Source organism: Calypte anna, chromosome Z (assembly GCF_003957555.1).
Source record: "Calypte anna isolate BGI_N300 chromosome Z, bCalAnn1_v1.p, whole genome shotgun sequence".
Lineage (NCBI taxonomy): Eukaryota > Metazoa > Chordata > Aves > Apodiformes > Trochilidae > Calypte > Calypte anna.
The window spans coordinates 8,985,613-9,007,882 of NC_044274.1; the positions used below are offsets into that span (position 1 = coordinate 8,985,613).

The following is a 22,270-nucleotide window of genomic DNA, read 5'->3' on the forward strand; positions in this document are numbered from 1 at the left end:
TAAAATCACAGGAGACAGCATCAGAGAGTAATTGCTCATCCTTTAGACAAGCTCTGTTTAAAGGAAAAAAGGAAAAAGAAAAGGAAAAGGAAAAAAAGGAGAGAGAAGCTCTCTTATCTGCATTTTTATGATATGTTGTGATATTCTATATCAGATTTTTTGCTTCCTCTTTGTCACTTTCTAGGAAAAGTTGATCACTTCCAGGTGCCCTGGTTCCAGAAGTCAAAACCCCTTGTCTGACCATGTAGAAATCTAAACTCTTCAAACTTTAGTCTAATCTTGAATCTTAACAGTGCATTTCAGTGTGAGTCACGATGGTAATTTCTGTGTGAAAAAAGCACCAAATAGATTGTGAAAGAGAGGAATTGGCTCTCTCTCTTCTTGGCTTGAACCACCAAATTGAGGATCAGCTTCTACTGCCTTCAGCCTTCAGAGAAGATACTGCTGCTACGAGGCAGTTCTGGAGAACATCTAATTGTCAATGCAAAATAGCAGGGACCACTTCTCTACACATTCCACCTCACAATGCATAGAAGTAGTTTCATGCAAAAGGAAGATGGGAAGATAACATAAGGAAGACGCTCATGTATATCAAGCTACCTTCTGCACTGGGTGTTCTGACCTTTAGAGAAAGTTAATCATGCCATCTACTTTCACTCTTCATTTAATCTCCCCTTCCCATCTGTTCAGTTTCTCTCAGCTGGAAGCAAGATGAAGAACAAGTACCAGTCAGCTGTCTCAGTGGTCCGCAGCCCACATTTTGGGGCCATTTATTATAAGGCATTAACATCAATTGTCACCTCTATCATGACTGTTAATTCAGTCCATGCCAGTTTAAAAGTCAAGAACTGATTTTCTAGATATCTAAAAAGTGAAATGAACAATAGAGAGACAGACAGATATGCAGCTTTTGGAATGGACTGTTCTGATCCTTTGGACTGAACTCTTAAATAGCATATGCTTGATACATTAGCTCATGTGAGGGGTTCAAACCTTGTGCTTGAGTCAGAGCATCCTTTATAGAAAAACTCCTTATGAAGATTTCATGCAATAGGTGCTCCACTCCTATTGCCAAACACGATGTTCCAAAATAGTTAATTGCCTTCCCTATTTAAAAGATGCAGACTCAGGATCTTATTTCCATTTTAAGCTTGTCAGGCGTCTGCTTACATCCAGAAGAATCCATCAGATTTTTTTTTTCTATCTTAAAAAAATGTTCTATTAGAAAATATTTATACACTATAGTCAGATGACCGTTTAACCTTCTCTTCAATAAACTGTGGCGACTCTCATTACTTTTTCAGACCCAAGAATTACTCACAGTTGCTATAGTTCCTAAAACTTGGGGTTTTTTAGAAAAGGACTAGAAATTCAGTTAGGGTCTTTCCTGAGCCATGCTCAGATGTAACATCACCTTAGTCCACCTAGAGGATATTTCCCAGAGAATAACTTCATTTCAAGATTATAGAATCTTGTAACACTGAGTTACAAGCCCTGGCAAGCTTGAGTATTTGGCTGTTATCATGACAGCAACCTTCTTAGATGTGCTGTTCTCTAGTGATGATTGGTCCTTTTTTAAATGACCCACTTGAGCTTTTTTCCTGTACATACTTAATTCTGCATTTGGTTGGATTGAAATGAACACTCTTTAACTGATTCCAGTCTGCAGTGACCCAGGTGAACATGATTTACTTCTGTCATCATATACCACCTCACTATTTTTGTATGATTGGCAAATTTTACCAGTAATTACTTTAGATGTCTTCTAGGTTATGTGAGAGAAACTGAATAGCTCAGAGCTTTCAGCATGCTCCTGGAGGAGCCTATGAGGAAATTGCCAGTATTGTAAGTCAAAATTCACAGATTTTTCTATTATCCATTTTTTAAGAAGTTCTACTTTCTCTGCTTTCACTTACCATGAAGACAATCTCTCTTAAATATTCTAGAAAAGCTTGAGTACACTCTATGAAAAGTTACTCTATTAGCCAAACTTACAATTTGGTGCAATCAGGTTCATTTGACAGATGCTATTTTTCTTGAAACCATGACAATTAGTATTAATTATACATCTTTGCCACATCATCTTATATCAAAATTTTACTGCAGCTTATGAAAGATTAACTAAGTTTACCAGGTCATCTAGTTTACATCCTTAAAAATTAATAGATTTTTTTTTCTGAGACACTTTGAAGGCTTTCTAATATTTCATAAATTTCCAAAATGAACATTAGTGCTTCAGCAGATTTCTGAGCCAATTCCTTGATACTCTGAAGTTCCAATTATTTCATCCTGCAGATGTGAAATATTTAATAGTAGTTGTTTAGGATGGTAGCCAGTTACTGACTGTTCACACGTTAAAAAAAATGGGTGGATGAATGGATGGATGGGATAGATAACTGGACAGATGGATCTCACTTGGATATGATTAAACACCAGTGAAAGGTTAAATATTCCAAAAAGTCATCCAACCCTATTAGACACTGGAAAACAGCTGAAGTGCTGTGCCCTTGATTTGCAGAAGTACTCCTTTATTGAGTGTTCCAGTACCCATAAATCACCTTACAATACAATACCTTCCAATGCACACATACATTATAGAGCTACTTACATACAGATTGTATCCTGTAATTCTTTACAGCACTAAAAAATTGCAAGACAGCAGCTAGTACATCGTGTAAAGAACATAGCAAGGTAAAGACCTTGCAAGGCAATTAAAGGAAAACCTCCATCCTCTGATAAGACTAAGGAACACAGAAAAAGAGAAACTGAGCAATCTTAGAAATGGACTGAAATAGCAGGAAAGTTGTGAGGGTTTGGTGGTCAGGTCCAGGGGAAGAGAGGTGGTTGCTGCACCCTATAGACACAGACAAGACTCCTGAGTTTTAGACACCTACTGTTGCTTTCCCAGTAGAAAATGCCTCCCTAACATTCCTAGACCTCACCTTTCACTGATTAGTAACAAAAACAAGGAAAGCATACACAAAGGGGATGATGCATCAATTAACAACTATAATAATAACTAATTTCTTAATCACTGATTCGAATGTTTAGGGGAAGGAAAGGAAGAGGGCCTCAGGCCCAACCCATTGCCAGTACCATCTGCACTTTCCTTTTCCTTATTTTAGTGGTTAAGTCCCACTATCACATCCTGGGCAGCAGCACTTTGGACACAACAGATATGGACTTCTGTGCTAGTACCCAGCCCTCGTGCACAGTGTTTCTTGTTTTCACCACATGGGAATTTGCCTTCCACAGGCAGAGAGGAAGATCCTTGCTCTTTTGGTATTCTCATTTTCCTCCAGTGAGATGAACATGGGCTGAATAACAAGAGGGAAAAGTTCAGAAGAAGGAGATCCTCTCCTTAGCTTGTGACTTTCATAACTGGAGGAACAAGAAGTGCCAAGAAAGATCCTTCATGACAGTCAGACAAATACATTTTTTTCTAGTTCTGGCTGTCAGTGTTATCTCTGGCCTAAAGAGGCTAATAAGCATCAGTTTCTCCTGCAAAGTGCATCTCTGAGATGGTAGTTTTGTTCAGCAAGCATCTGGAACATAGATCAAATAACTCCTTTTAGTTTTAAGGTTACACAAGTAGCCATTTCTTTGAAGTACATCTTTTCCTTTTCATTGCCCAAGACCCAACCATTTATGTGAATGGACCCAGTGTAGTGCTGCCTTCCCCCAGTTCAGTGTCTGGGCCAAAAGCTTGCATCTTGGCCTGGCATTCACCATGGTCCTGACCTCTAATTTCGGGGGTGCTAGTAGATAGTTACCAAGCATTGGACTCCATCAGGAGGAAAGCTTCTGCTGAAGAGAAACATCAACCTGGTAGCAGATCTTAAAAAGGCTATTTTGCACATCAACTGCTAATTCTGCTTACAGTATACAAAGAAAACTCAGAAAGGCCAATTAGGGATCCATGGGAACCTAACAACAACATGTTCATTCAGGACTGCACTTGGTGCTGAAACAAAGTCATGGAAATGCAGAGGCAGAACTCAATGTGCAAGAAAAGTTTATAGTTGCAAAACAGTCTTCATAAGCACACTGAGAAAGACTGTTAATTCCTTTCTTTTATCACCTCAGCTGATTAAAACAGCCCTTGAGTAAGTTACATAAGACCACCGGTGATCATGTTGGCATCATCAGAAGGACGGGAAGCTCCTTCAGCATGCACTGCTACCAAGACTCCCTCTGGAAGGAATGGGGAGAAACCAAAGCACCCTCAAAGGTGTTATCCCAGTTTATGCCCATTAATCATTTACACAGTTGTGGAGGAAAACAGCAGACCAGAAGAAGTCATAGACTCCTGTGTTAGTACCTTCCTCGAAGATGTTGTGAAGCATCAGGAATGTTACCTGCCCTGAGCTGCTGTCCTAGCAGGTTTCTTCATTCTTTGCTAGCTTTGATAAATCATTTATAAGAACAGCCTGTTTTACATAATCCTGGGGAAAAAAAAAAAAAAAAAAGGAAAAACCCCAACATCTCCCCATAAAATAGATTTATCACAAAATCCTGTCCTCCTACCAACCATTTTCAGACTAGAACATATATTTCTATGATTATTAATTAACTGATGCACAGAAACAGCTTCAAGCTTTTTAACCTCTCCCTTTCTCTTTTGTCCTTCAAGATTTTAGATGACAATGCAGGGGTGGTGTTCAACATGTAGATAGCTTCTTAAGCAACTGTAGTGCTATCACCTTGATTCAAGACCTACAGTCATGGCCAGCCATTCAGAAAGCAAATACTTAAGCTATTTTCCCAGTACATACATTCTATTCCTAGCAACATGTGTTTAAATCTAGCATAGCACCACTAGTGCTGCTGACAATGACATAGAGAAACAAAAATAGTTAAGTGCCAATATTGCACATAACAACAAAAACAGTAGTCTTATCATCTACTATTACGTATTTGACCTGAAAAGAGTAAGGATTATGATACTGCTCATAGCTTGTCTGTCTGTCAGTTTGCTTATCTCTTGTCACTGTCACATCTCAACTCTTGAGTACAAGCCTTAGATTTTCTTCTTTTTGGAGGCCCTCCAAATACCTTCAACAATATGAAATACAATTCCACATAAGTAACAGGAAGGGGGAGAGCTGAATGCACAGACAAGTCCTGAGAGTATCAAGTCCCCTGAAACTGAAACAGTGAAATGAAGCTACAGCAATTAGCTGTTCTGTCCATAGGATGTGCTCACAAGAAAAAGCACGGTTATTGGCATATGACCTCCTCCTTATCTTCCCCTAGCCCTCCTGTCCCAGCTCCTCTGCCCTCAGCAGCTAGCCAATAGAGATTTTTATATTACAGAAGTGGATATCAGGACAACTAAGGAGGAAAAAATAAACAAACCAAATCTAGTCTAAATCTGTAGGTAATTAATACCAATAGCATCGGAGTACAACTCCCAGCTTCATTATCTGGTCTAAATGAAACATAGTGAGCAAATGCACTTCCGATCTCTCTTATTAGTCCCATTTGTTCTATTATTTACAGCTTTGAACAGGATGAAGAAATGGCCTTGGAATTCCATCTCAAAAGCAAAGTGATGATAAAAATGAGTATAACTTTGTGAGCTTATCTAAAGGCAATGCTCTTGTAGAGGTACAGCTGTATCAGCATCCCAGCACCAGTGCTTATCACTTAAATAAAGATCTGGTCTTGGCAAAAGTAAACAAGTAGTAGACTTCCATCATATTTAGAAACATTTCTGGTGGGGTTTGCATACATTAGGAGGTTAATTAAGTAATTAACATCACTTTGGGGAATAACTCACTCATGTACTAGGCAGTTAACAGCAATATACCTTGAGATGTCAGTCCCAATAATGGAACCAGGTGAATCCCACAGTAGTGGTACCCTGATCCAAGCTGCATACCTGCCTGCATTGCTTACTGCAAGAGGGACTTGAATCATTTCAGCACAACTAAAAATGTCCTAAAAATCATGTCCTACACTGCATGGATCGTATTGGCTAAACCTCCACCGATTATTTTATTATCTCAAGATTATTTACTCACAAACAAATGCACATATAGACATGATCTAGATGTACACCTTTAGTCAACTAGAGCTACACTGCAAAAGTACCAATTGCAAGAGTAGAAATCAAAGTGTCCAGACAAGCTAGGATCTCTAAAGACACGGTATAAACAATTATCCACCTGCAGCCAACTCAGTTTTGGAATTCAGCAGCTCTCTCTCTATGTATATTAGTAAAGTAAACATACCTGGCACTTTCCTCTAGTACTGGGGCCAGCTGGAAAAGAATGGCCCACACCCAAACTATTAAATTCTCTTACTTTCGAGAATACCATGGTCACATCCAAGCTAACTACTGAAAACAGCCTCTGTTGTCTGGTAATACTTGGGTTTTGTCCAGAAATTGTCTGGAGTTAGGTACAAGCCAAAAAAACTATGTCAAGGACATTTCTAAAATTTAAGCAACACAGATGATTGGGATCCAGACTCTCTGAACTTCCCTGGCACAGTTTTAGTTTAGATGTAGCTGATGTCTTTTGAATAGGAGTATTAGCAATCCAGAGGTGATTTTTAAAAGAGCAGACTTATTCTACAGCCTGTATTTAAAGATGTGATATAACCAGACAGGAAATTTCAAGTTGAAGCCCAAGTAAATAATTTCCAAGGGAGTCTCCACCAGTATTTAAAGACTGAATCAACTCAGGTAAAATCAGGAGGTGCCTAGTTCCTTTGTTGAGGTCAAATCATAGCACCATGTTGACTGATAGATTATTCAATTAGTCATGTGTAAACTGGGAAAATTACCAGGTGCTTACTGGCTAATTAGTGATTTCAAAACCCACTGAATACTACCCCAGCTCATTAGTCACCACAACTTTCCAGTTTTCTATCTAGAGATGGATGATTGTTGTGAGGCTTGAGCAACACTTTTGTTCATGGATTCAGAACTGCAGTGTTGGCATCTCCAGGTTGTTGGTGGGAAGACTCTATGGACAGCCATTTACTAAGAGCTTTGGATTCAAGAGAAGAAGATGAAGAGGGATGACTCTTTCTTCAGTGGGCCTCCCTCTTAAAGACACTTCAGACATATTAATAAACCCATTTTCTCAGTAAGGCCATAGGTCTTATGATATCTCCTAAATTTCTATTAGCCAAAAGCATAGGGTACAGCTTTAATGCAAGAGTCAGAAGGTGTGCTTGCATGCATGTGTTTCCATGTCTTCTTTAAATGTAAGCCATCCTGTATCACCTGTGAGACATACTTTCAAGAAGGAACTAGACCAGGGAGGAGGTGCTGCCAAATGCATTCACAGCCCAAGGCTGTGAGCCATGCTTGGTGTTGTTGTCAGGAGCAGGTGTATACCTGGCAGCAAATGCTCAGAATTAGCTTTTTGAGGGGCTCTCAAACTGTCTCTTCATTTCAGCCCGTCTGTTGAGAGACACTGGGTTCCTAGGGTTGATCTGTGCTGCCAGAGCTTTGCAGGGGTGGGAAAACAGATGGCTTTGTCTGGAGTGCAGGTTGGTCCAGGCTAGTCTTACTCGTGGTCTGTGCTCCGAAATTGTGTTGGCACGCAGGAAAATTTCTGGCTAAAGTAGCAGAGGCAATTTTTATACAATATGATGCCCCCCTGCCTCACTATGAGCTCAAACCATGGTCATTTCATCTAAAGTCGTACACAGTCTGGGCAAATTAGGTCTTTTTCTGGAGCTAATATAAGAAGAAAAAGAAAATGCAAACCAACACCCACACCAAAAACTCTGCCCAAAAATGAATGCATTGGATACACTGCATCCTGCACGGTTCTGACCTGTGTTGGCTCTTCTTATTGCCAGAGAGCAAGAGTTCCATTGAGAAAAAGTCATTTTAGGTGGCCTATAGATAGCATTCATTCAGCATAGGTGCTCCTACTGCTAGATGCAATCCATGGCCAATGGGATGATTTGCTGGCAAGGTGTGAAACTACTTAAGGAAACCATGTTAGGAAACACTAGTGTTCATCTTTCTCAACTGCAGAGTCAACAGAAATTGCCAGTTAATAAAGATCCTCACCCTGCTTAAGTGGCCAACAATCAAACTATTCATGCCAATGAATATCATAATGGAGCACTTATTAAATTCACATTTTACTTAAATCGCCATAATAAGGAAGTAGTAGTAGGCACATCAGGTTCCCTTCTTCATGAATATTGGAAGGTAAAGGAAGAGTTATTCTGGTGAGTGGAGGAAGATATAGAGATTTACCCCAGTCACGAGGGAGGGAAAAAAAGCTAGCCAGAGTGCCTTGAGACCATGCATCATATCTGCTGATACCCAATTCAGGGGTAACCCAAATCTTGTGGGTGCTGGTACTGTGGCACCAACATTTGGATCCCCATGCTTCACATAATCTCATGTCCAGACAAGCACTCAGACCAGGCTCTGTGTCCTGGGTCACTGATCTGTAACAAGCCCTCCTACCCTTCATCTCCCATTGGCAACCATCCTCTCCTCATTTTCCTGCCCACCCTCCTAACTGCTCATTCCCTCCCTCCCGCTGCCCTCACCCCCTTCCCCATGCTCATTCTCAGTGGTCGTTGCATGTACGTGCCTTAGCTCCCTTCACCTCATTAAGCCCCCTGCCTTGCCTCATGTTTTGACAGGTTTTGTGAGTTTTGACAATCCTGCCAGTGCCCAAGCTGCTATCCAGGCTATGAACGGCTTCCAGATTGGCATGAAAAGGCTGAAGGTGCAGCTGAAGAGGCCAAAGGATGCTAATCGTCCCTACTGAAGAGTTGTGGGAACCATTGGATACAAAGCACTAGCACAGGTAACTGCATGGGGAAGGGGGTGTCAACTGTGGTTGTAGCCTCTCTTTGTGTTGCAGACCCTCAAAAAATACAGCTCTGTGAGTCTCTAGCTTCTGCCTCTTTCACTCAGGCCTCTGGCTAGAGCTATACTGCACAAATACACATCCACACATAAACCAGGAACTGTTTGCGTGTGCGTCTCTTTAGCAAAAGAGGTGGAAGGATGCTTAAAGAGGGATGAGACAACATCCCCACTCCAGGGCATCCTGCATCTCTAGAAAGTCTTTCTGGTCACTGAAGGAGAGCCAGCAGCCGTCCTGATTCCCTTTGCTCAGCCAAAGAGAGCATCTTTGGTGGGTGAAGAAAATCTGCAATTAAGAGATGGGACTGGGCTGCAGTTTAATCCCAGGTGACTGGACTGGGACAGTGTCTGTTTCAACAGCTCTGTGTTGCAAACGTTTCAAAGCGTTCGTCATTCTTCATGCAGTATAGTCTGTATCCAATTTCATCCCAGCATAAGAACTTTATGTAAATATGTCTCCATGAAAACGAAATAACTCCTAATTTCTTTCTTCCCAAGACCAAGAAATTAACAGAAGGATCCATGCTCACTTCTTGCTCAGTTTCTATCAACTTCTGTGTGTGGGTAAAACCCAACCAAAGCTAAGGCAGCTTTGCTTGAGTGAAGACCCAGACAAAACTGACCAAGGGTCTCATCATTAAATCCACGTACTTTGTGCTGTTGAGAAGGAGACAGCTCGATGCTCCAAGGGAGATTGTAATACATGTATCAGTGTCAAAAATAACAAAAGAAGAAACTCATTTTGTTCAAATCCCCAATAAAAAAGGGAGATGTTTCCAAAAATGGAAAATTTTTCCACCACTGGCTGACTTTTACATTAGGCAATTACTTGAAAAAGAAACATAAAGACATCTGTGTTTGTTACAGAGACAGTAAGTCTCCCTCTTTTAAAATGAACTTTCTTCAGAGATTTCTTGATAAACCCAGGCTGTAAGCTGCAACAAGCAGTTTGCACTTCTGAATTAGTGACAGAGAGAAGGATTAGGTGACCTTTCTGGGCCATTATAGTTCTAATGTCTAAGATTCAGTGATTCTGACTCAGACTTTTTTTGACCCATCTAAGGTACAAGCAGGAGATTCCTGTCTTCAGCCTTCCCAAATAACAATGAAGTGTTTTAATTTTTCACTGGTATCTCTAATAACTTTGGAAAATATATTGTTCTGGTATCCAGAGCAGTATCCTTTTCTCTTAGAATTAAGGAGTGGGATCAAAATATCTTTAAAAGAGGTGCTGCTCTGAAGATGACACAAAGAAGATTAAGAAACCTTGACATGAAATTATTAATTGCATGCGCAAGATACAGCCTCCATAGGTTAGACCCTTTCATATGTGACTGTATGGAGATAATGGTCAATGCATTCTCCCTCCTTGAATACCTCTTTTCTTTTCCTTGCTTATGACAAGGCCTCTGGGAAGCTTGAAACCAAAATACTTTTCCATACCCAAATGCTTTTTTCTTCATCTCACTGGCTTTTTCCTGCGGGTTTTGAGAGGGGTGAGCAGGAGATACATGACTGAAATTTTGTTGAAGCAGAGACTGTCTATGTTTCTGGGAGGGGCTTCAGTAACACCTGCTAAGGGGTCAAGGAATTCAAGGGTCTCCCTAGTCTGGCACCAAGCAATAGCTTTATATCATAGTATATCTGTGATGCTTGATATGCTTGACTCTTACAGGAAGTGCAAGTGTAAGGAAGTACAGGGCTGTACACACCGTGTTGTTAAAGATTCATTGGTATGAGTCTACTGTGCCTTCATTATCATGGATCATTGTCTCTGCCTCTACCCTTTCTCAGTCGGCCTGATGTTGAGGTTTCTAATTGTTTCCTACAAAAGGATTACTCAGTAATAGGACTAATATTTGCTGCTTAAAGTTTTGGGTTTTTTTCCCCCAATAAATCAGCTGAAAAATCCCTACCTCTCTCTTCAGTTATTTTTTTTCCTTTCCTTTGCTTCTGCAAAGGAAGAAAACAGTTTTCAGTTGTCACCCCTAATTTGGAAGTCTTTTTAATGTTCCTGACTTTTATTTTCATTTGAATGCTCTAATGTGCAGCAAAATCAGTTCAGTTGTTACCACAAGGTCACTTCCATCCTCTTCTTGTAGGACACTTTATCAGAGATACAAACAGTCCCTACAACAATGGAGTACATGCAGTTCAGAGCTCCTTATTCTCTTGTAGATTCCTACTGTCATGACCACATCAATGAAGCTGAAGATGTACCTATTTTTTAGCAACAGAGATTCTCTGGGAAATAAAACGTTGTGTGTGGGTTTTTTTTACACCTTGTAAAGGGGATTGGCCAAGTGCATGTAACTCCAGGAGGATGCTGAAGGACAGTGTTCCAGGGAGGGATCTGATTGAGCACAGAAAGTATCACACCAGGTTAGACTGAAGAGGACCTTTGGTGACAGCAAGGAAACCCAGAAGATCAGAAGGGCTTAGATATAGCTCTTTCTTCACTTCATCAGCTCTCCCATGCTCAGAAAGATCCATACCATCACCTTAGAAGCAGACAGAAGATTTTTAGTCATGATGGCCACAAGTCAGCTTCCAGCCAGGGCTGTATGATAGCTGGCCACAGGGTGCTAAACCCTCAGGAATAAGTCTTGCTTAGGGAACAGTCAGTTTTCTTGACTCAACACCATTTTATTGTATCCCCCAGGGCTAGTTTGACGTGTGGCTTCCAGCCAGTCTCCAAAATACTATTGGAAATCTCTGACTTGCCTAGTCAGTAAGCAGTATCACTACTGCAACTAGATGTTTCCCAAAAACACTAGGACAGAAGCCAGCTAGGCCCATGGGTTGGGCACAGATAACTATTGGAAAGCTTGAGATCAGACAGCTCTCTTAACTGGCAAGAAACACAGTAACTCCTGGATGTTTTTTACTTAGTTCTACTTTTCCTGTAGCTCTTCAGGGTCCTTAATTCCAAACTGAAGCATGTTTATAACCATACTGACATCAGGGCAATTACTCATGTGTTTCAAGAGGATGCTCAAGAAAGTTTTTAATTGGGATTCTTCTGAGGAAGAGCTTTGTTTTATTGAAGTCCTTTCCAAAAAATAAGAAGCTGACAACAAAAAACCACAAGCAGTACCCAGCTTGATGTAATCCTCAGAGTGTATATTCATAACCAAGAAAGAAAATTCTTCACATAATTTTAATTCTGGATGTACTTATGGTTAACATTTAAATATCCCTTTTTGGATGCAAGCAGTCTAGGCTATAGTGATGTGAAGTCCTCTGTTTTCCTTGCAAGTACTCTAAAGTCAGATAATGACTGGGTCCCTGTGATATGTCAGAGAAGCCCAAAACCTGCAGCAAACAAAGCCCTGAAGAATTCAGATAGAAAAATGTTTCCAAAATGGTTACCTTTGTATTTTGTTTGAAATTAAAGAGGTGGTTGCAGGAAAAATCAACAAAAAAATAAAAAATAAAATAAAATAAAATTACATTAAATTTAAAAAAAAGACAAAAAAAAAAGCGGGAAGGAGAGGACGGGAGAAAGAAGGAAACCAAAAGGAAGACAGAAGGATCATTTGAGGCAACTCTGCCAAAATCAATATATTTTATGACAAATCCCCCCTCAGGTCTTGGAAGCAAGTATTTGGAGACACTTCATTTATCTTTCAGACAGTAAGTGCACAGAATAATGAAAAAAAACATCACACACTGAAATACATAACTTCCCTTGGGTGGTCATTCCAAAGAGCCCTTAAGTACCCTGTGGCACAGCAGAGCTCTGTGCACAACCTGCAGTGCCTTGGGTGGGTCTGAGCCCCCTGCATGGCCAGCACCATGGAAGATTGCTGGGAGAGGCAGAAAGACAACCTCTGATCTCCCCATAGGATGAGAAGTGATGGATGGGATGTCAGCCTTCTGTAGAGAGTCTGGAAGGTAGTTTCCCAGTCTTAGGCCCATCCATGCTAAGTTGGCAGAAGCCATGACAGGACAATACTGCCTGAAAAAAAAAAAAAAACATAGTTCACAACTCTTCCAGTGTTAAGAACTTAACAGAGCAGCACAGAGGCATCCAGCTGATAGATCAATAAAAAAAATTGCACAGAAGAGCAGTGAAAATCCTGTCCATTCCCTTTCTGTTGCTTCATTGCAGTGACTGATCACCAGCAAAGTGTTATTTCCCACCTCAGATAGATAATCGGCTGTTGAAATTTTATTTAAAGTTAAAGATGGTGTGATGTTTGGGTGGAACTAACCTAGAGTACTGACTGTTGTGAAACTGAGTGAGATAAAATGAACGTGAGTGGGACAAACCAAGTGCGGGGAAGGAGAAGCAAAAGACAGGGGCAGGAGGGGGGAATGGTCAACAGTAAAAATTCATTTTCAACTTTGCTCCTAGGAGTAGTGATAAAATATTAAAAGAATGTATTGTCCAGGAAATCAGCTTCTCCAAAATGCCAGGGGAAATAACACAGGCTAAAGCTCAAACACAAAAATAAATGTACAAGTCCTCCTTCCTAGCTTCTTGAACATGTGCTGATGTGTGGTTCACAGCAGAAGGTATAAGATACATGTTCTTGTATCTGGCTGGGAGAGGTAATATTTTTCACAGAAGAAATGTGGTTTTTTCCCATAAAATATAAATTACAATTATATATAATACACATTTTTAAATAAAACAAATAAGCAAATTTCCAGATGCCTATAACTACCAATATGTGAATAGAAAAATTTCTGCCTGTCTCTAGTTATTTCTGATAACTTCAGTGCAAATTCAAATGAAAGTGCATTTGCTTATCCCTCTCAGATAAGGTTGTATTACCTCCAGTGAGAGGCTATTCTGCAGTTGCATTGATCTCACTGTTGTCTATTAAGCTGTTCATCTTGCTGTTCAGACTAAATATCCTTTATCAGGATTTAATCCCATTTTTGTAGTTATGCATCCTACAATCATGCTAACCAATTCCTCTTCCTCCTCCACAGATATTGCCATTCCCCTCCTTTAGTCATCACTTAGATTATTTAGGACTTGCTTACATTATGGAAATTCACACTAGTATAATTACATCAAAACTGTACTCCAGCACAAGCTTTAATATAAGTGAATAAAGCAAGAACAAAATCAGAACAGCTTCATTTAGGGAAGTCTGTTAGGTACTAGAAAAACATCAGCTTGGCCTATTTATTTATTTATTTTCCTTTGGATTACTTTTGCTTTTAATTCCCACTGACAACTGTGATTAAATTACATGTGTCTCAGTGTTTATAACCCAAACTTTGCTCTGTCTGTGCTTGTACGTGAGAGAATGGAAGTGAATGTTACTGGAAGAGGCTGAAACTGAAGGTGTTTGAACAACTGACAAGGAAACCTTTTTCTTTTCTGTCTGATAACTTTTAACCTGTCTGCCCATTTAAATTACTAATAGCTTTATTATGGTAAAATTCTCATGTCTCTTCCAAAAACCACAGTTTCGATACCAGAGCATGCAAAATCCCATTTGCTAATTATTGTAGTTATTCTAAGATTGGCACACAATATAATGCACTGATGGAAAACGACAATAATTAATTACCGCATTTACTCCAAAATTACAATCAGTAATTACTGCTCTGAGACTGAATTCCATTCAGCAATATTTGGAACTTGTTCTTCCTCAAAGCAGGGCAGCTTTTCAGGAGTTCTGCTGTGTTTGCATCTAAATGAGTCCATGTAGGTCACTAACAGATCTGCACTATTTGCCATGGGAGTGACAGAGCAGCACAATGCAATACCATAACAGTTCCTTCAGTTCAGAGCATGAATTCTTCATTAAAACCCATGTCCTAGTTTTTAAAAAAATATTAGATAATGTAAATTTTTCAGAATTAAATAACAGATATGCAAACAGCCTCCCATTTCTCATCCCACTGTGATGCAGTTAGTCCTGATGATCTAAAGGAAAGTTTTGGAGGCTTGTGAGAAGTATTCCTATGACTCAGCCAGCAAAGGCCCATCTGAGTCATCCCTACTGTAAAAAGACCAGGAACATGGTATGGTTGTGCCACCTGCAAAAGGTTCCAACCATAAAACCCTAAATCCCTGGGGTAGACTGCAAGGTGGTAATTTAATATTCAGCCACTTCACCAATAAGATTACTTTGGGATCTCATATGGACTGTGTCATGCAAATTACTTGAGTGGGTCAGAGCTAAATGGTGTGAGCTTTGATTTGATCAGTTAATGGGTAGCTGCAGTAATCTGAAAACTGCTGCCTTTGAAGGAATCCTTTTATCAGGTTTATCCAGCGCATAGACTTGCTGGGCCATTGCATGAGGGACTACAACTTGAAGAACTGGGACACATGAGAAAATGAAGGAGTAGATGTTTTAAGTGGCCACAGTCTGAAATGAGAAGCAAAGAGATGGAATAACACAAGAGACACCCATAGCCAAAGTTTTGTTTTTTTTTCCCAACAGCAGCAAATATTGACAGAATGCAAAATAAAACAGGTACAAAGAGAATGAGAGAGGGAAAAGAGCCACAGTTGAAGGGGCTTGTGAAAACCTAGGATGGGGTTTAAAAGTACATGTGGTAATTTTCTTAAAGAACCTTCAAATAAGTGACAAGTCAGAAAAGCTTTTGATAAGGGGACACTGGGCAGAGCTGTACCTACTAATGAGCAGACAGGAAAGAAGCGTGTTATCAGTTTACAAATCCAGGTGGGGAGAGAGCAAAGGGAAAATTGTTCAAAGCTCACTGTGTAAGAGCATAATAGTCTAGGACTTCAGGCAACAGATGTTCGTCTTAGACAGTCCTGTGCTTCATATGCTTGAACACTGGCAGATCTGCCTCTGGTGTGTTTAGTCAAAAGAAAATATCAGCATCATGTACATGTTTGGTTTTCTAGTTGTTTTTTGGCTTTTTGGTTGTTGTTTTTTTTTTTTTTTGCCCAGACAAAGGAGATATGGACAGTATAGACCAAAAGCAGGACAGAGACCTCTGGCACTAGGAAAAAATGAATTAGCAGAGAGGGTTAATGCGAGAAACTGGAAACTCCTGATAAAGTCCAACACATGGGTCACAGAACTCAGGTCACCTGCGTAGCATTGATCAGTAGGCTGAAAATGATCTGATCTTTTTGCGACTGACCTTTGAAAGCTACTGCAGAACCATGAATTGAAGCTGTATGGGGTAGTGTTTGGCACTTACACTGTAGGTATAAAGAAAAGGGAGGTTAAAAAACTCCATGAAATTTACTCTGCAGGGGAAGACTGCTACAGGAGTTGGCAAGAATCTTAATAAGGGGTTGCAGAGTGTTCCATCAATGTGAGCACCTTAAATTGATGTCCTTATGGTTTGGAAGGCATATACAATCAGCTGCACTAGAACGCTGTTTCTCAGTCTCACAGTTATACCCAGTGATATATCAAATGCAATAATTGCAAATCTGAATAATTCATGGATACAGTAACTTTGGCCAGGTACAAGTGAATATCAAAACTCTGGTCTCTGAAGTATTTGATTCAGCTGCAGCAGAGAATTAAAGGTTTACGGTGCAAACCGTGTTTCTCAGGTGTCTTTTGTTCTGCCCTGCAACTGCAGTTAGAAGAAAGACAGTTTTTATTTAAAGTGGTTCATTTTTTCCATTTAGCTGAGCTTCATCCAGCATTTTTAAATACTGGGTTGAAGGCTGAGCTGGAGGGGAAAGGAGAACAGCAATTGAGTAATTTCCCAACCAAGTGGCACAGTAAATGAGAACTCAGTGCTTTGTCTGGAAAGGTACTAACCACAACCATGATCAAGCAAAGTTCTCAAGGCAGTGCCAATCACCAGCTTCTCTGAAGTCAGTGAAGTGACACTGATTTATGGGAGCCAAGGATTCAGGCCCACTATTATTAATTTAGCTCAAAGGGTTCTTGTAGCAGAGATATTTCAATTATTTTAAATTCTAGGTGGGGATGCAGTGTCCCTATTGTGCCTGCTCTGGACTTTTTAGAGCAGGGAGTCTAGGGAATGAACATGCATTCTCCAAATAAAAACCACTCCATGTGGTTTATTTTTTAAAATCCCATTATACAACAATGGCTTGCAATCAGAAGAAATCCTCTTGCAGCCTTGGAAAGATACAGTTGTACACTCAAGTGATCCTCTTTAGAAAGCAGATTTCTCCCATTATTAGAAGTGATAGTCCTCATTCCTGTCTTTTCAGATGTTCTGCTTTTCCTGTGTAGGACAGACCTAGCAGCTGTTTTGTCTGAAGCACCCATTCTATGCAGAGCAGAGTAACACTTTAAAATCCTCATGGTAATGAGGATTCAGAGGACTGAATCAGCCCTTGAGATTTCTGGCTCTACAAGGCCCAGTCCTTGAAGAAAACAGACATCTTTCAATTGATTGGTGTGTGCTGTGGACCAGGGCCCTGGGTGTAATCATAGAATGCCCTAATACAATATCTGCCTTTAAAAGCTGGTTATTTTGAAAGAAAATAGGTTTTCATTGCCTTAATTTCTAAGAATTTAGAAAAGATTGGGTCATGAAACCCACAGATTGTGCAGTCAGTTACAAGTTTGTCTTTGCTGGATGAGACTGTCTTTTTTAATCCTCTCTTGAATCATCTCCACTAACTGCTAGATGTTGTATCTTGTCTGCTGTGACATATGACAAGTGAATGCTTTCCATGATCTTTATTTTCCTCTGTGCATTCTCCTTGCATGGCACACATTGCTCCACCATGGCAGGCTGCGAGCTTGGAAAAGGAGCCAGGCAGGCAGCCCAACAACTCTTTCAGGAAACTGGGCTCATCTTGTGCTTTCCAGAGAGGGTATATTTGAAGGTTTTCCATTTTCTGCTCCTAGGTTACAGGGGCACTGTTTGGTACAGACCTTGTTAGACAAAAATCCCATCAAGAATTCCTATAAGACTTTTTCCTCTTCTCAATGTGTGATGAAATTTAGAAAAAAATGTAAAGACACTTGCTCCTGGAAAATTATTCCTAAACTTAAACCTTAATGTAAGGATTTTCTTCTCAGTAGAAGGCTTTGTTGAGGGGGATGATAAAGGTCTGTTAGTAATGGCATGTGGACTGGCACCACAGTTGGCTTTGGGGCCTTTTCTCTTTCAGCCCCACTTCCTGACAGTCTGGCTTCTGCCAGTCACTGGTGGTTTCTGGAAGAAATTCTGTGCTGTTTGGGATTAAAATGAAAATAATTTCTTCCACCAGAATTGCTCTAGAATGAGTTTTTCTGAAGACCACAGGCAGATGGAGAAGTTCTGGGCCTGCCCTTCACCTGGGAAAAAAAATAGCCTTTAATGGAGCGATGATGATTTGTCCCGGAGAAAGACTTGTGGGATTTGGCCACTTACACACAAGGAGCAGAAATCTTCTGCTTTCTCTCCTCTGATCTTTTGAATTACCTCTGTAATTTTTCCCCAGGATATGTGCACTCAGTGTGTTCTGTTGATGTGAGAAGTGGTAATGTCACTCTGCTAGGAGTTTTATGGTTCACAGAAGGTAGGATTTGTATTGAGACAGACAGATAGATGGATGTCTGGTGACTGAACACAACATATTACAGAGATTGACCCAAAATTTTCAACACTAAAATCCCAAATGATAGACTGAAGAGATCTCTGTGATATTTCAGATGATATTACCTCTTTTCCCTGATTAATACAAGCCTTTAAAGGCATACTATCTCTGTCCCTTTGCCCAAATAATTTGAGAAGATCAGAATAAAGAAGGATCAATAGCAAATAAGTAGTCTACATTTTCTAAAGCACTGGTGTGAAGGAGGTCAGACATGCCACACTGGGAAGGGAAGAGGGCACAGTTAGAGGTATCTGGCTTGTATTCAGATAAGGATCACTCTTCTTAACAAAGGGGAAGGTGAATCCTGTTGCCCATGCAGCTGGCAAACACAGGCAAGGTAACAACGATGCACACATCTTACCAGCAGTCCGGGTCCAGACCCACACTGAGATGTGGGCTCTCTCTGTATGTGACAGGGAAAGGAGAGGAGCAGAAGGGCTGGCTGAGGGGACCAGTGGGGACACCAGCCTGCCAAGCTGCCCATGGAGCCTGGAGCTGCCTCCTAATGAGCACAAGCGGCTGCTCACAATTGGAGGCGGTCTGTTCCCCATTTGTTTGTGCTCCTCAGAGTGGCGGGGATCCGCTCTCCATCAGAATAATCCAATTGAACAAAATGATTCATATTAGCAGGCACATCTGTCTGAGGCCAGAGCAGAACCCTGGTGTTAGTTTAATAAATGGTGTTCATTAAACTCAGCTGAAAATATAATCTGGAGAGACTGATGGGGTGAACAAAGCAAAGAATAAGCAAAAGGAATTAGTAATTATCAGATGTCATTTGTTCTACTGGTACCACCGAACTAGGGCTTGTTTGCTGAAATCTTAATTTCATTTTGCTGAGGCAGAATTCATCAAAGGAGCTTAGGCTGCAGCTATGAGTCCTGTTTTTCAGACCTTGGTAGGGAATGGGGAATTTTTCTTTTCCCTTTTTCTAACAAGCAGAGAACTGAAGGAGCACAGAGCCCAACAGAGATCCCAGAGATAAGAGAGATGGAGGGAGCAGCCTTCTGTTTTGCCATGAAAAGGCTGCTGAGCAAAATTCCCCATGCTGCAGTGTAGAGATCATGGGCAGCGCCTCAGGACAGGGACCCTCAACTTCTGTAATGCAGCACCAGCCATAGATATTCCCAGAGACTCTGTCAATTTCCCTCTATAGCAGAGGGATTTATAAGCACTACTCATCTGGCTCCAGGAGCATTTTACACTCCACAGGCACCAGAGTAAAAGACTTTGCAAAGGCTGGGATCTTCTCAGTTGCCAGGTCTGGGAAACTCCTGCCAGCTGTGCAGTGGTGGCCACCCAAAATGTCTCGTGGGCATTTCATGGAGCACAAGAGAGGAGTCATGGGAACTGAGGTGCTCCAGGCAGCCCACACATTCAGAGCTCAGTCCTGATGGTCCCAGACTCCATCCTTCAGGCACAGCTCACACCCTGTGGGCAGCTCAGCCAGTTGCTTGGCATTAGCATTCCTGGCCATAAGGCTTCACATGAAACACTGTATTCAGAAGGCTTGCTCTTTGCAGAAAGAGCTGTCTTTTCTGTTTCCTGTTGAGCAGAGACAAGCTGCTTGGGCCTGACATGCAGCAATTTATGGTCAGTAGTTGAAGATTGGCTGGACAAGCTGGTTTTCACAAGTTGCTTTGTTTTTGTTTAGTTTTAACTTCAACCCACAGTTATTCAAATGTTTTTCAGTGTGCTTCAGAGGGAGGCAAGAAAGGCTTTTATGTTTATAGACTTGCTAGGGCAGTGCACAAGTCCCAGACAGTCAGAAAAAATCAAAAGAATAATGGAGGAGAAGGAAAACCTTGACCTCATAAGCTTTCAGTGTTGATTAGTTTGCTGGTGTCAGAGACCTTTTCTTGTTCAGGGCAGTCTAGCTGTGAAATGATTTTTTCCCCCCCCTTCTTTTTAATCTGTCTCCTGTATTCCCATGAGGAAGAAGGAGCCAGTATCTGCCTTCCTGGCATTCTGCTTCAAACATAAGAGGCAGCAAGTGGATGGACTTCCACACCAGCAATGAGGGCCTGGGGTTGTTTTTTTTCAAAGACTCATCTTCTGAATGTGCCCTTTGGCAAGAGTCTGAGGACCTTCAATTTCTTGCAAAATTGTGTAAAAATCAGTTGCAGACATCAGTTGCTTTGGAGATGGTGAGAGGTTGTTCTTGTGCTGGAGAGTACAGGAGAAGGAGAGAGGCTTGCAAAGATGGGCAGCATAATTTCTGGTTTTTGCCATGGACTTCATGATCACTAGCTGGCTTCAGTCACAGCCATAGAAGCGGGTGACACATGCACTCAATCTCACCTCTACTATAAGTCCTCACTCAGATAAATCTTTAGCTCTTAGGCACACAGAGGAGCATAAAGGCAGAGGCTAACATGAGCCTGTTGTTTGCATGAGATTGGTGAGAAACTTGTTGGATTCATCAGAGCACAAAAAGCCTCATCTGACATCCCACTGATGGCCCCTGTGAAGTGGGTCTCTTGTGTCTCACCCTGGTTCCTCCTAAACACATCTCTATAAAATGGGAGCCCTGACTGCTACCCAAGTTTGCAAGTGCCTTTAAGAGCTGAGGACTAGAAGAGGGAAGAGAGGTGAGAACTATCTATTTATCTATCTATTTATAGTCATCTTTCATAAATGGTTTTGTCATGCTGAGACTAAAAAAGCAGAAGCAAAACAAACAAAAAACCCCAAAATCAAAATAAGTCAGTTTTTGATATATACTATAATCTTAGAAATAATTACTATAGGTATTAATCCTTTCTGCAGTTCATCTGAGATAATATTTCAGGACCTTAGAGGACTGCACTATTTTTCTAAGTCTCAAATCAATGAGACCACCAGTATTAGCTTTAGGGAATGAAGTTACAGGACTAAAGGGTGGAACATCAGGCACCACTCTACAGCTTATGGTCATAGCCACACTTCAACTTTTATCTCCAGCAAGATCAGATGGCAGGGTTTCTATTTCCAGGTCATAGAATCACAGAATGGTTTGGGTTGGGAGGGACTTCAAGGATCATCATCCAGTTCTAAGCCCCTGCCATGGACAGATATACCTCCCACTAGAACTGTTTGCTTCAAGTGCCATTCAACCTGGCTTTGAACACTTCCAGGGAGGGGACAGCCACAGGTTCCCTGGGCAACCTGTGCCAGGGTCTCACCACCCTCACAGGAAAGAATTTCTTCCTAATGTCTGACCTAAATCTCCCTTCTTCCAATTTAAAGTATTGGTCCCTTGTCCTGTCACTCCATGCCTTTGTAAGTCTCTCTCCAGCTTTCCTGTGGCCCCTCCAGGTACTGGAAGATGCCATAAGGTCTCCCTGGAGCCTTCTCTTCTCCAGGCTGACTCTCTCTGCCTGTCTCCATAGCAGAGATGCTCCAGCCCTCTGATCATCTTCATGGTCCCAATGCTTAGTGTCTCCCCAGCCACCTCACTTCTGCCAGCTGAATGGCTTGTGTGATAGAATTCTGTAATATTTAAAGTCAGCTAGACCTGCAATGACCTGCTGTCTCAGTCATTTAGAGAGAACAGGTTGATTTAAAATAAAATGGGTTAAACAGCAAAACTCTTTCTAAACCAGAAACCCAAAGGACTGAGGCTGATCAGACCCTTCACTGGATGCAAATGAAATTTGAGGTTTATTTCTGATATTTTTTTCAAAGTAATTGCACTAATCTTGTGAAGCAGCCACCATGGGAATGAAGAAATCAGCACATTGGTTTTCAGTGCTTCTGAAACCAAATTGTTTTCTTTTGGATTTCTTTTTCAATGCTCAGGAAAAAGTTTTGATTATTTTTAAGCAGTCATAAGGTTTGACTGATCACCTGCATTTTCCACCATGAAAGGCTTTGAACAAAAGTGTGATCCAGCTCTAAATTAG

At 41.0% G+C, this 22,270-nt stretch overlaps 1 protein-coding gene across 50 annotated transcripts in view; it reads left to right on the top strand.

Moving 5' to 3' along the window:
• CELF4 (CUGBP Elav-like family member 4) overlaps positions 1–8,756 on the top strand; it is a 618,876-nt gene extending 610,120 nt beyond the window's left edge. For all 50 annotated transcript variants that reach the window (XM_030467206.1, XM_030467167.1, XM_030467190.1 and 47 more), the window contains one exon: positions 8,629–8,756. In XM_030467206.1, the coding sequence (XP_030323066.1) occupies positions 8,629–8,756 (128 nt within the window). The remainder of the gene's footprint in view (positions 1–8,628) is intronic.
• The last annotated feature ends 13,514 nt before the right edge of the window (positions 8,757–22,270 follow it).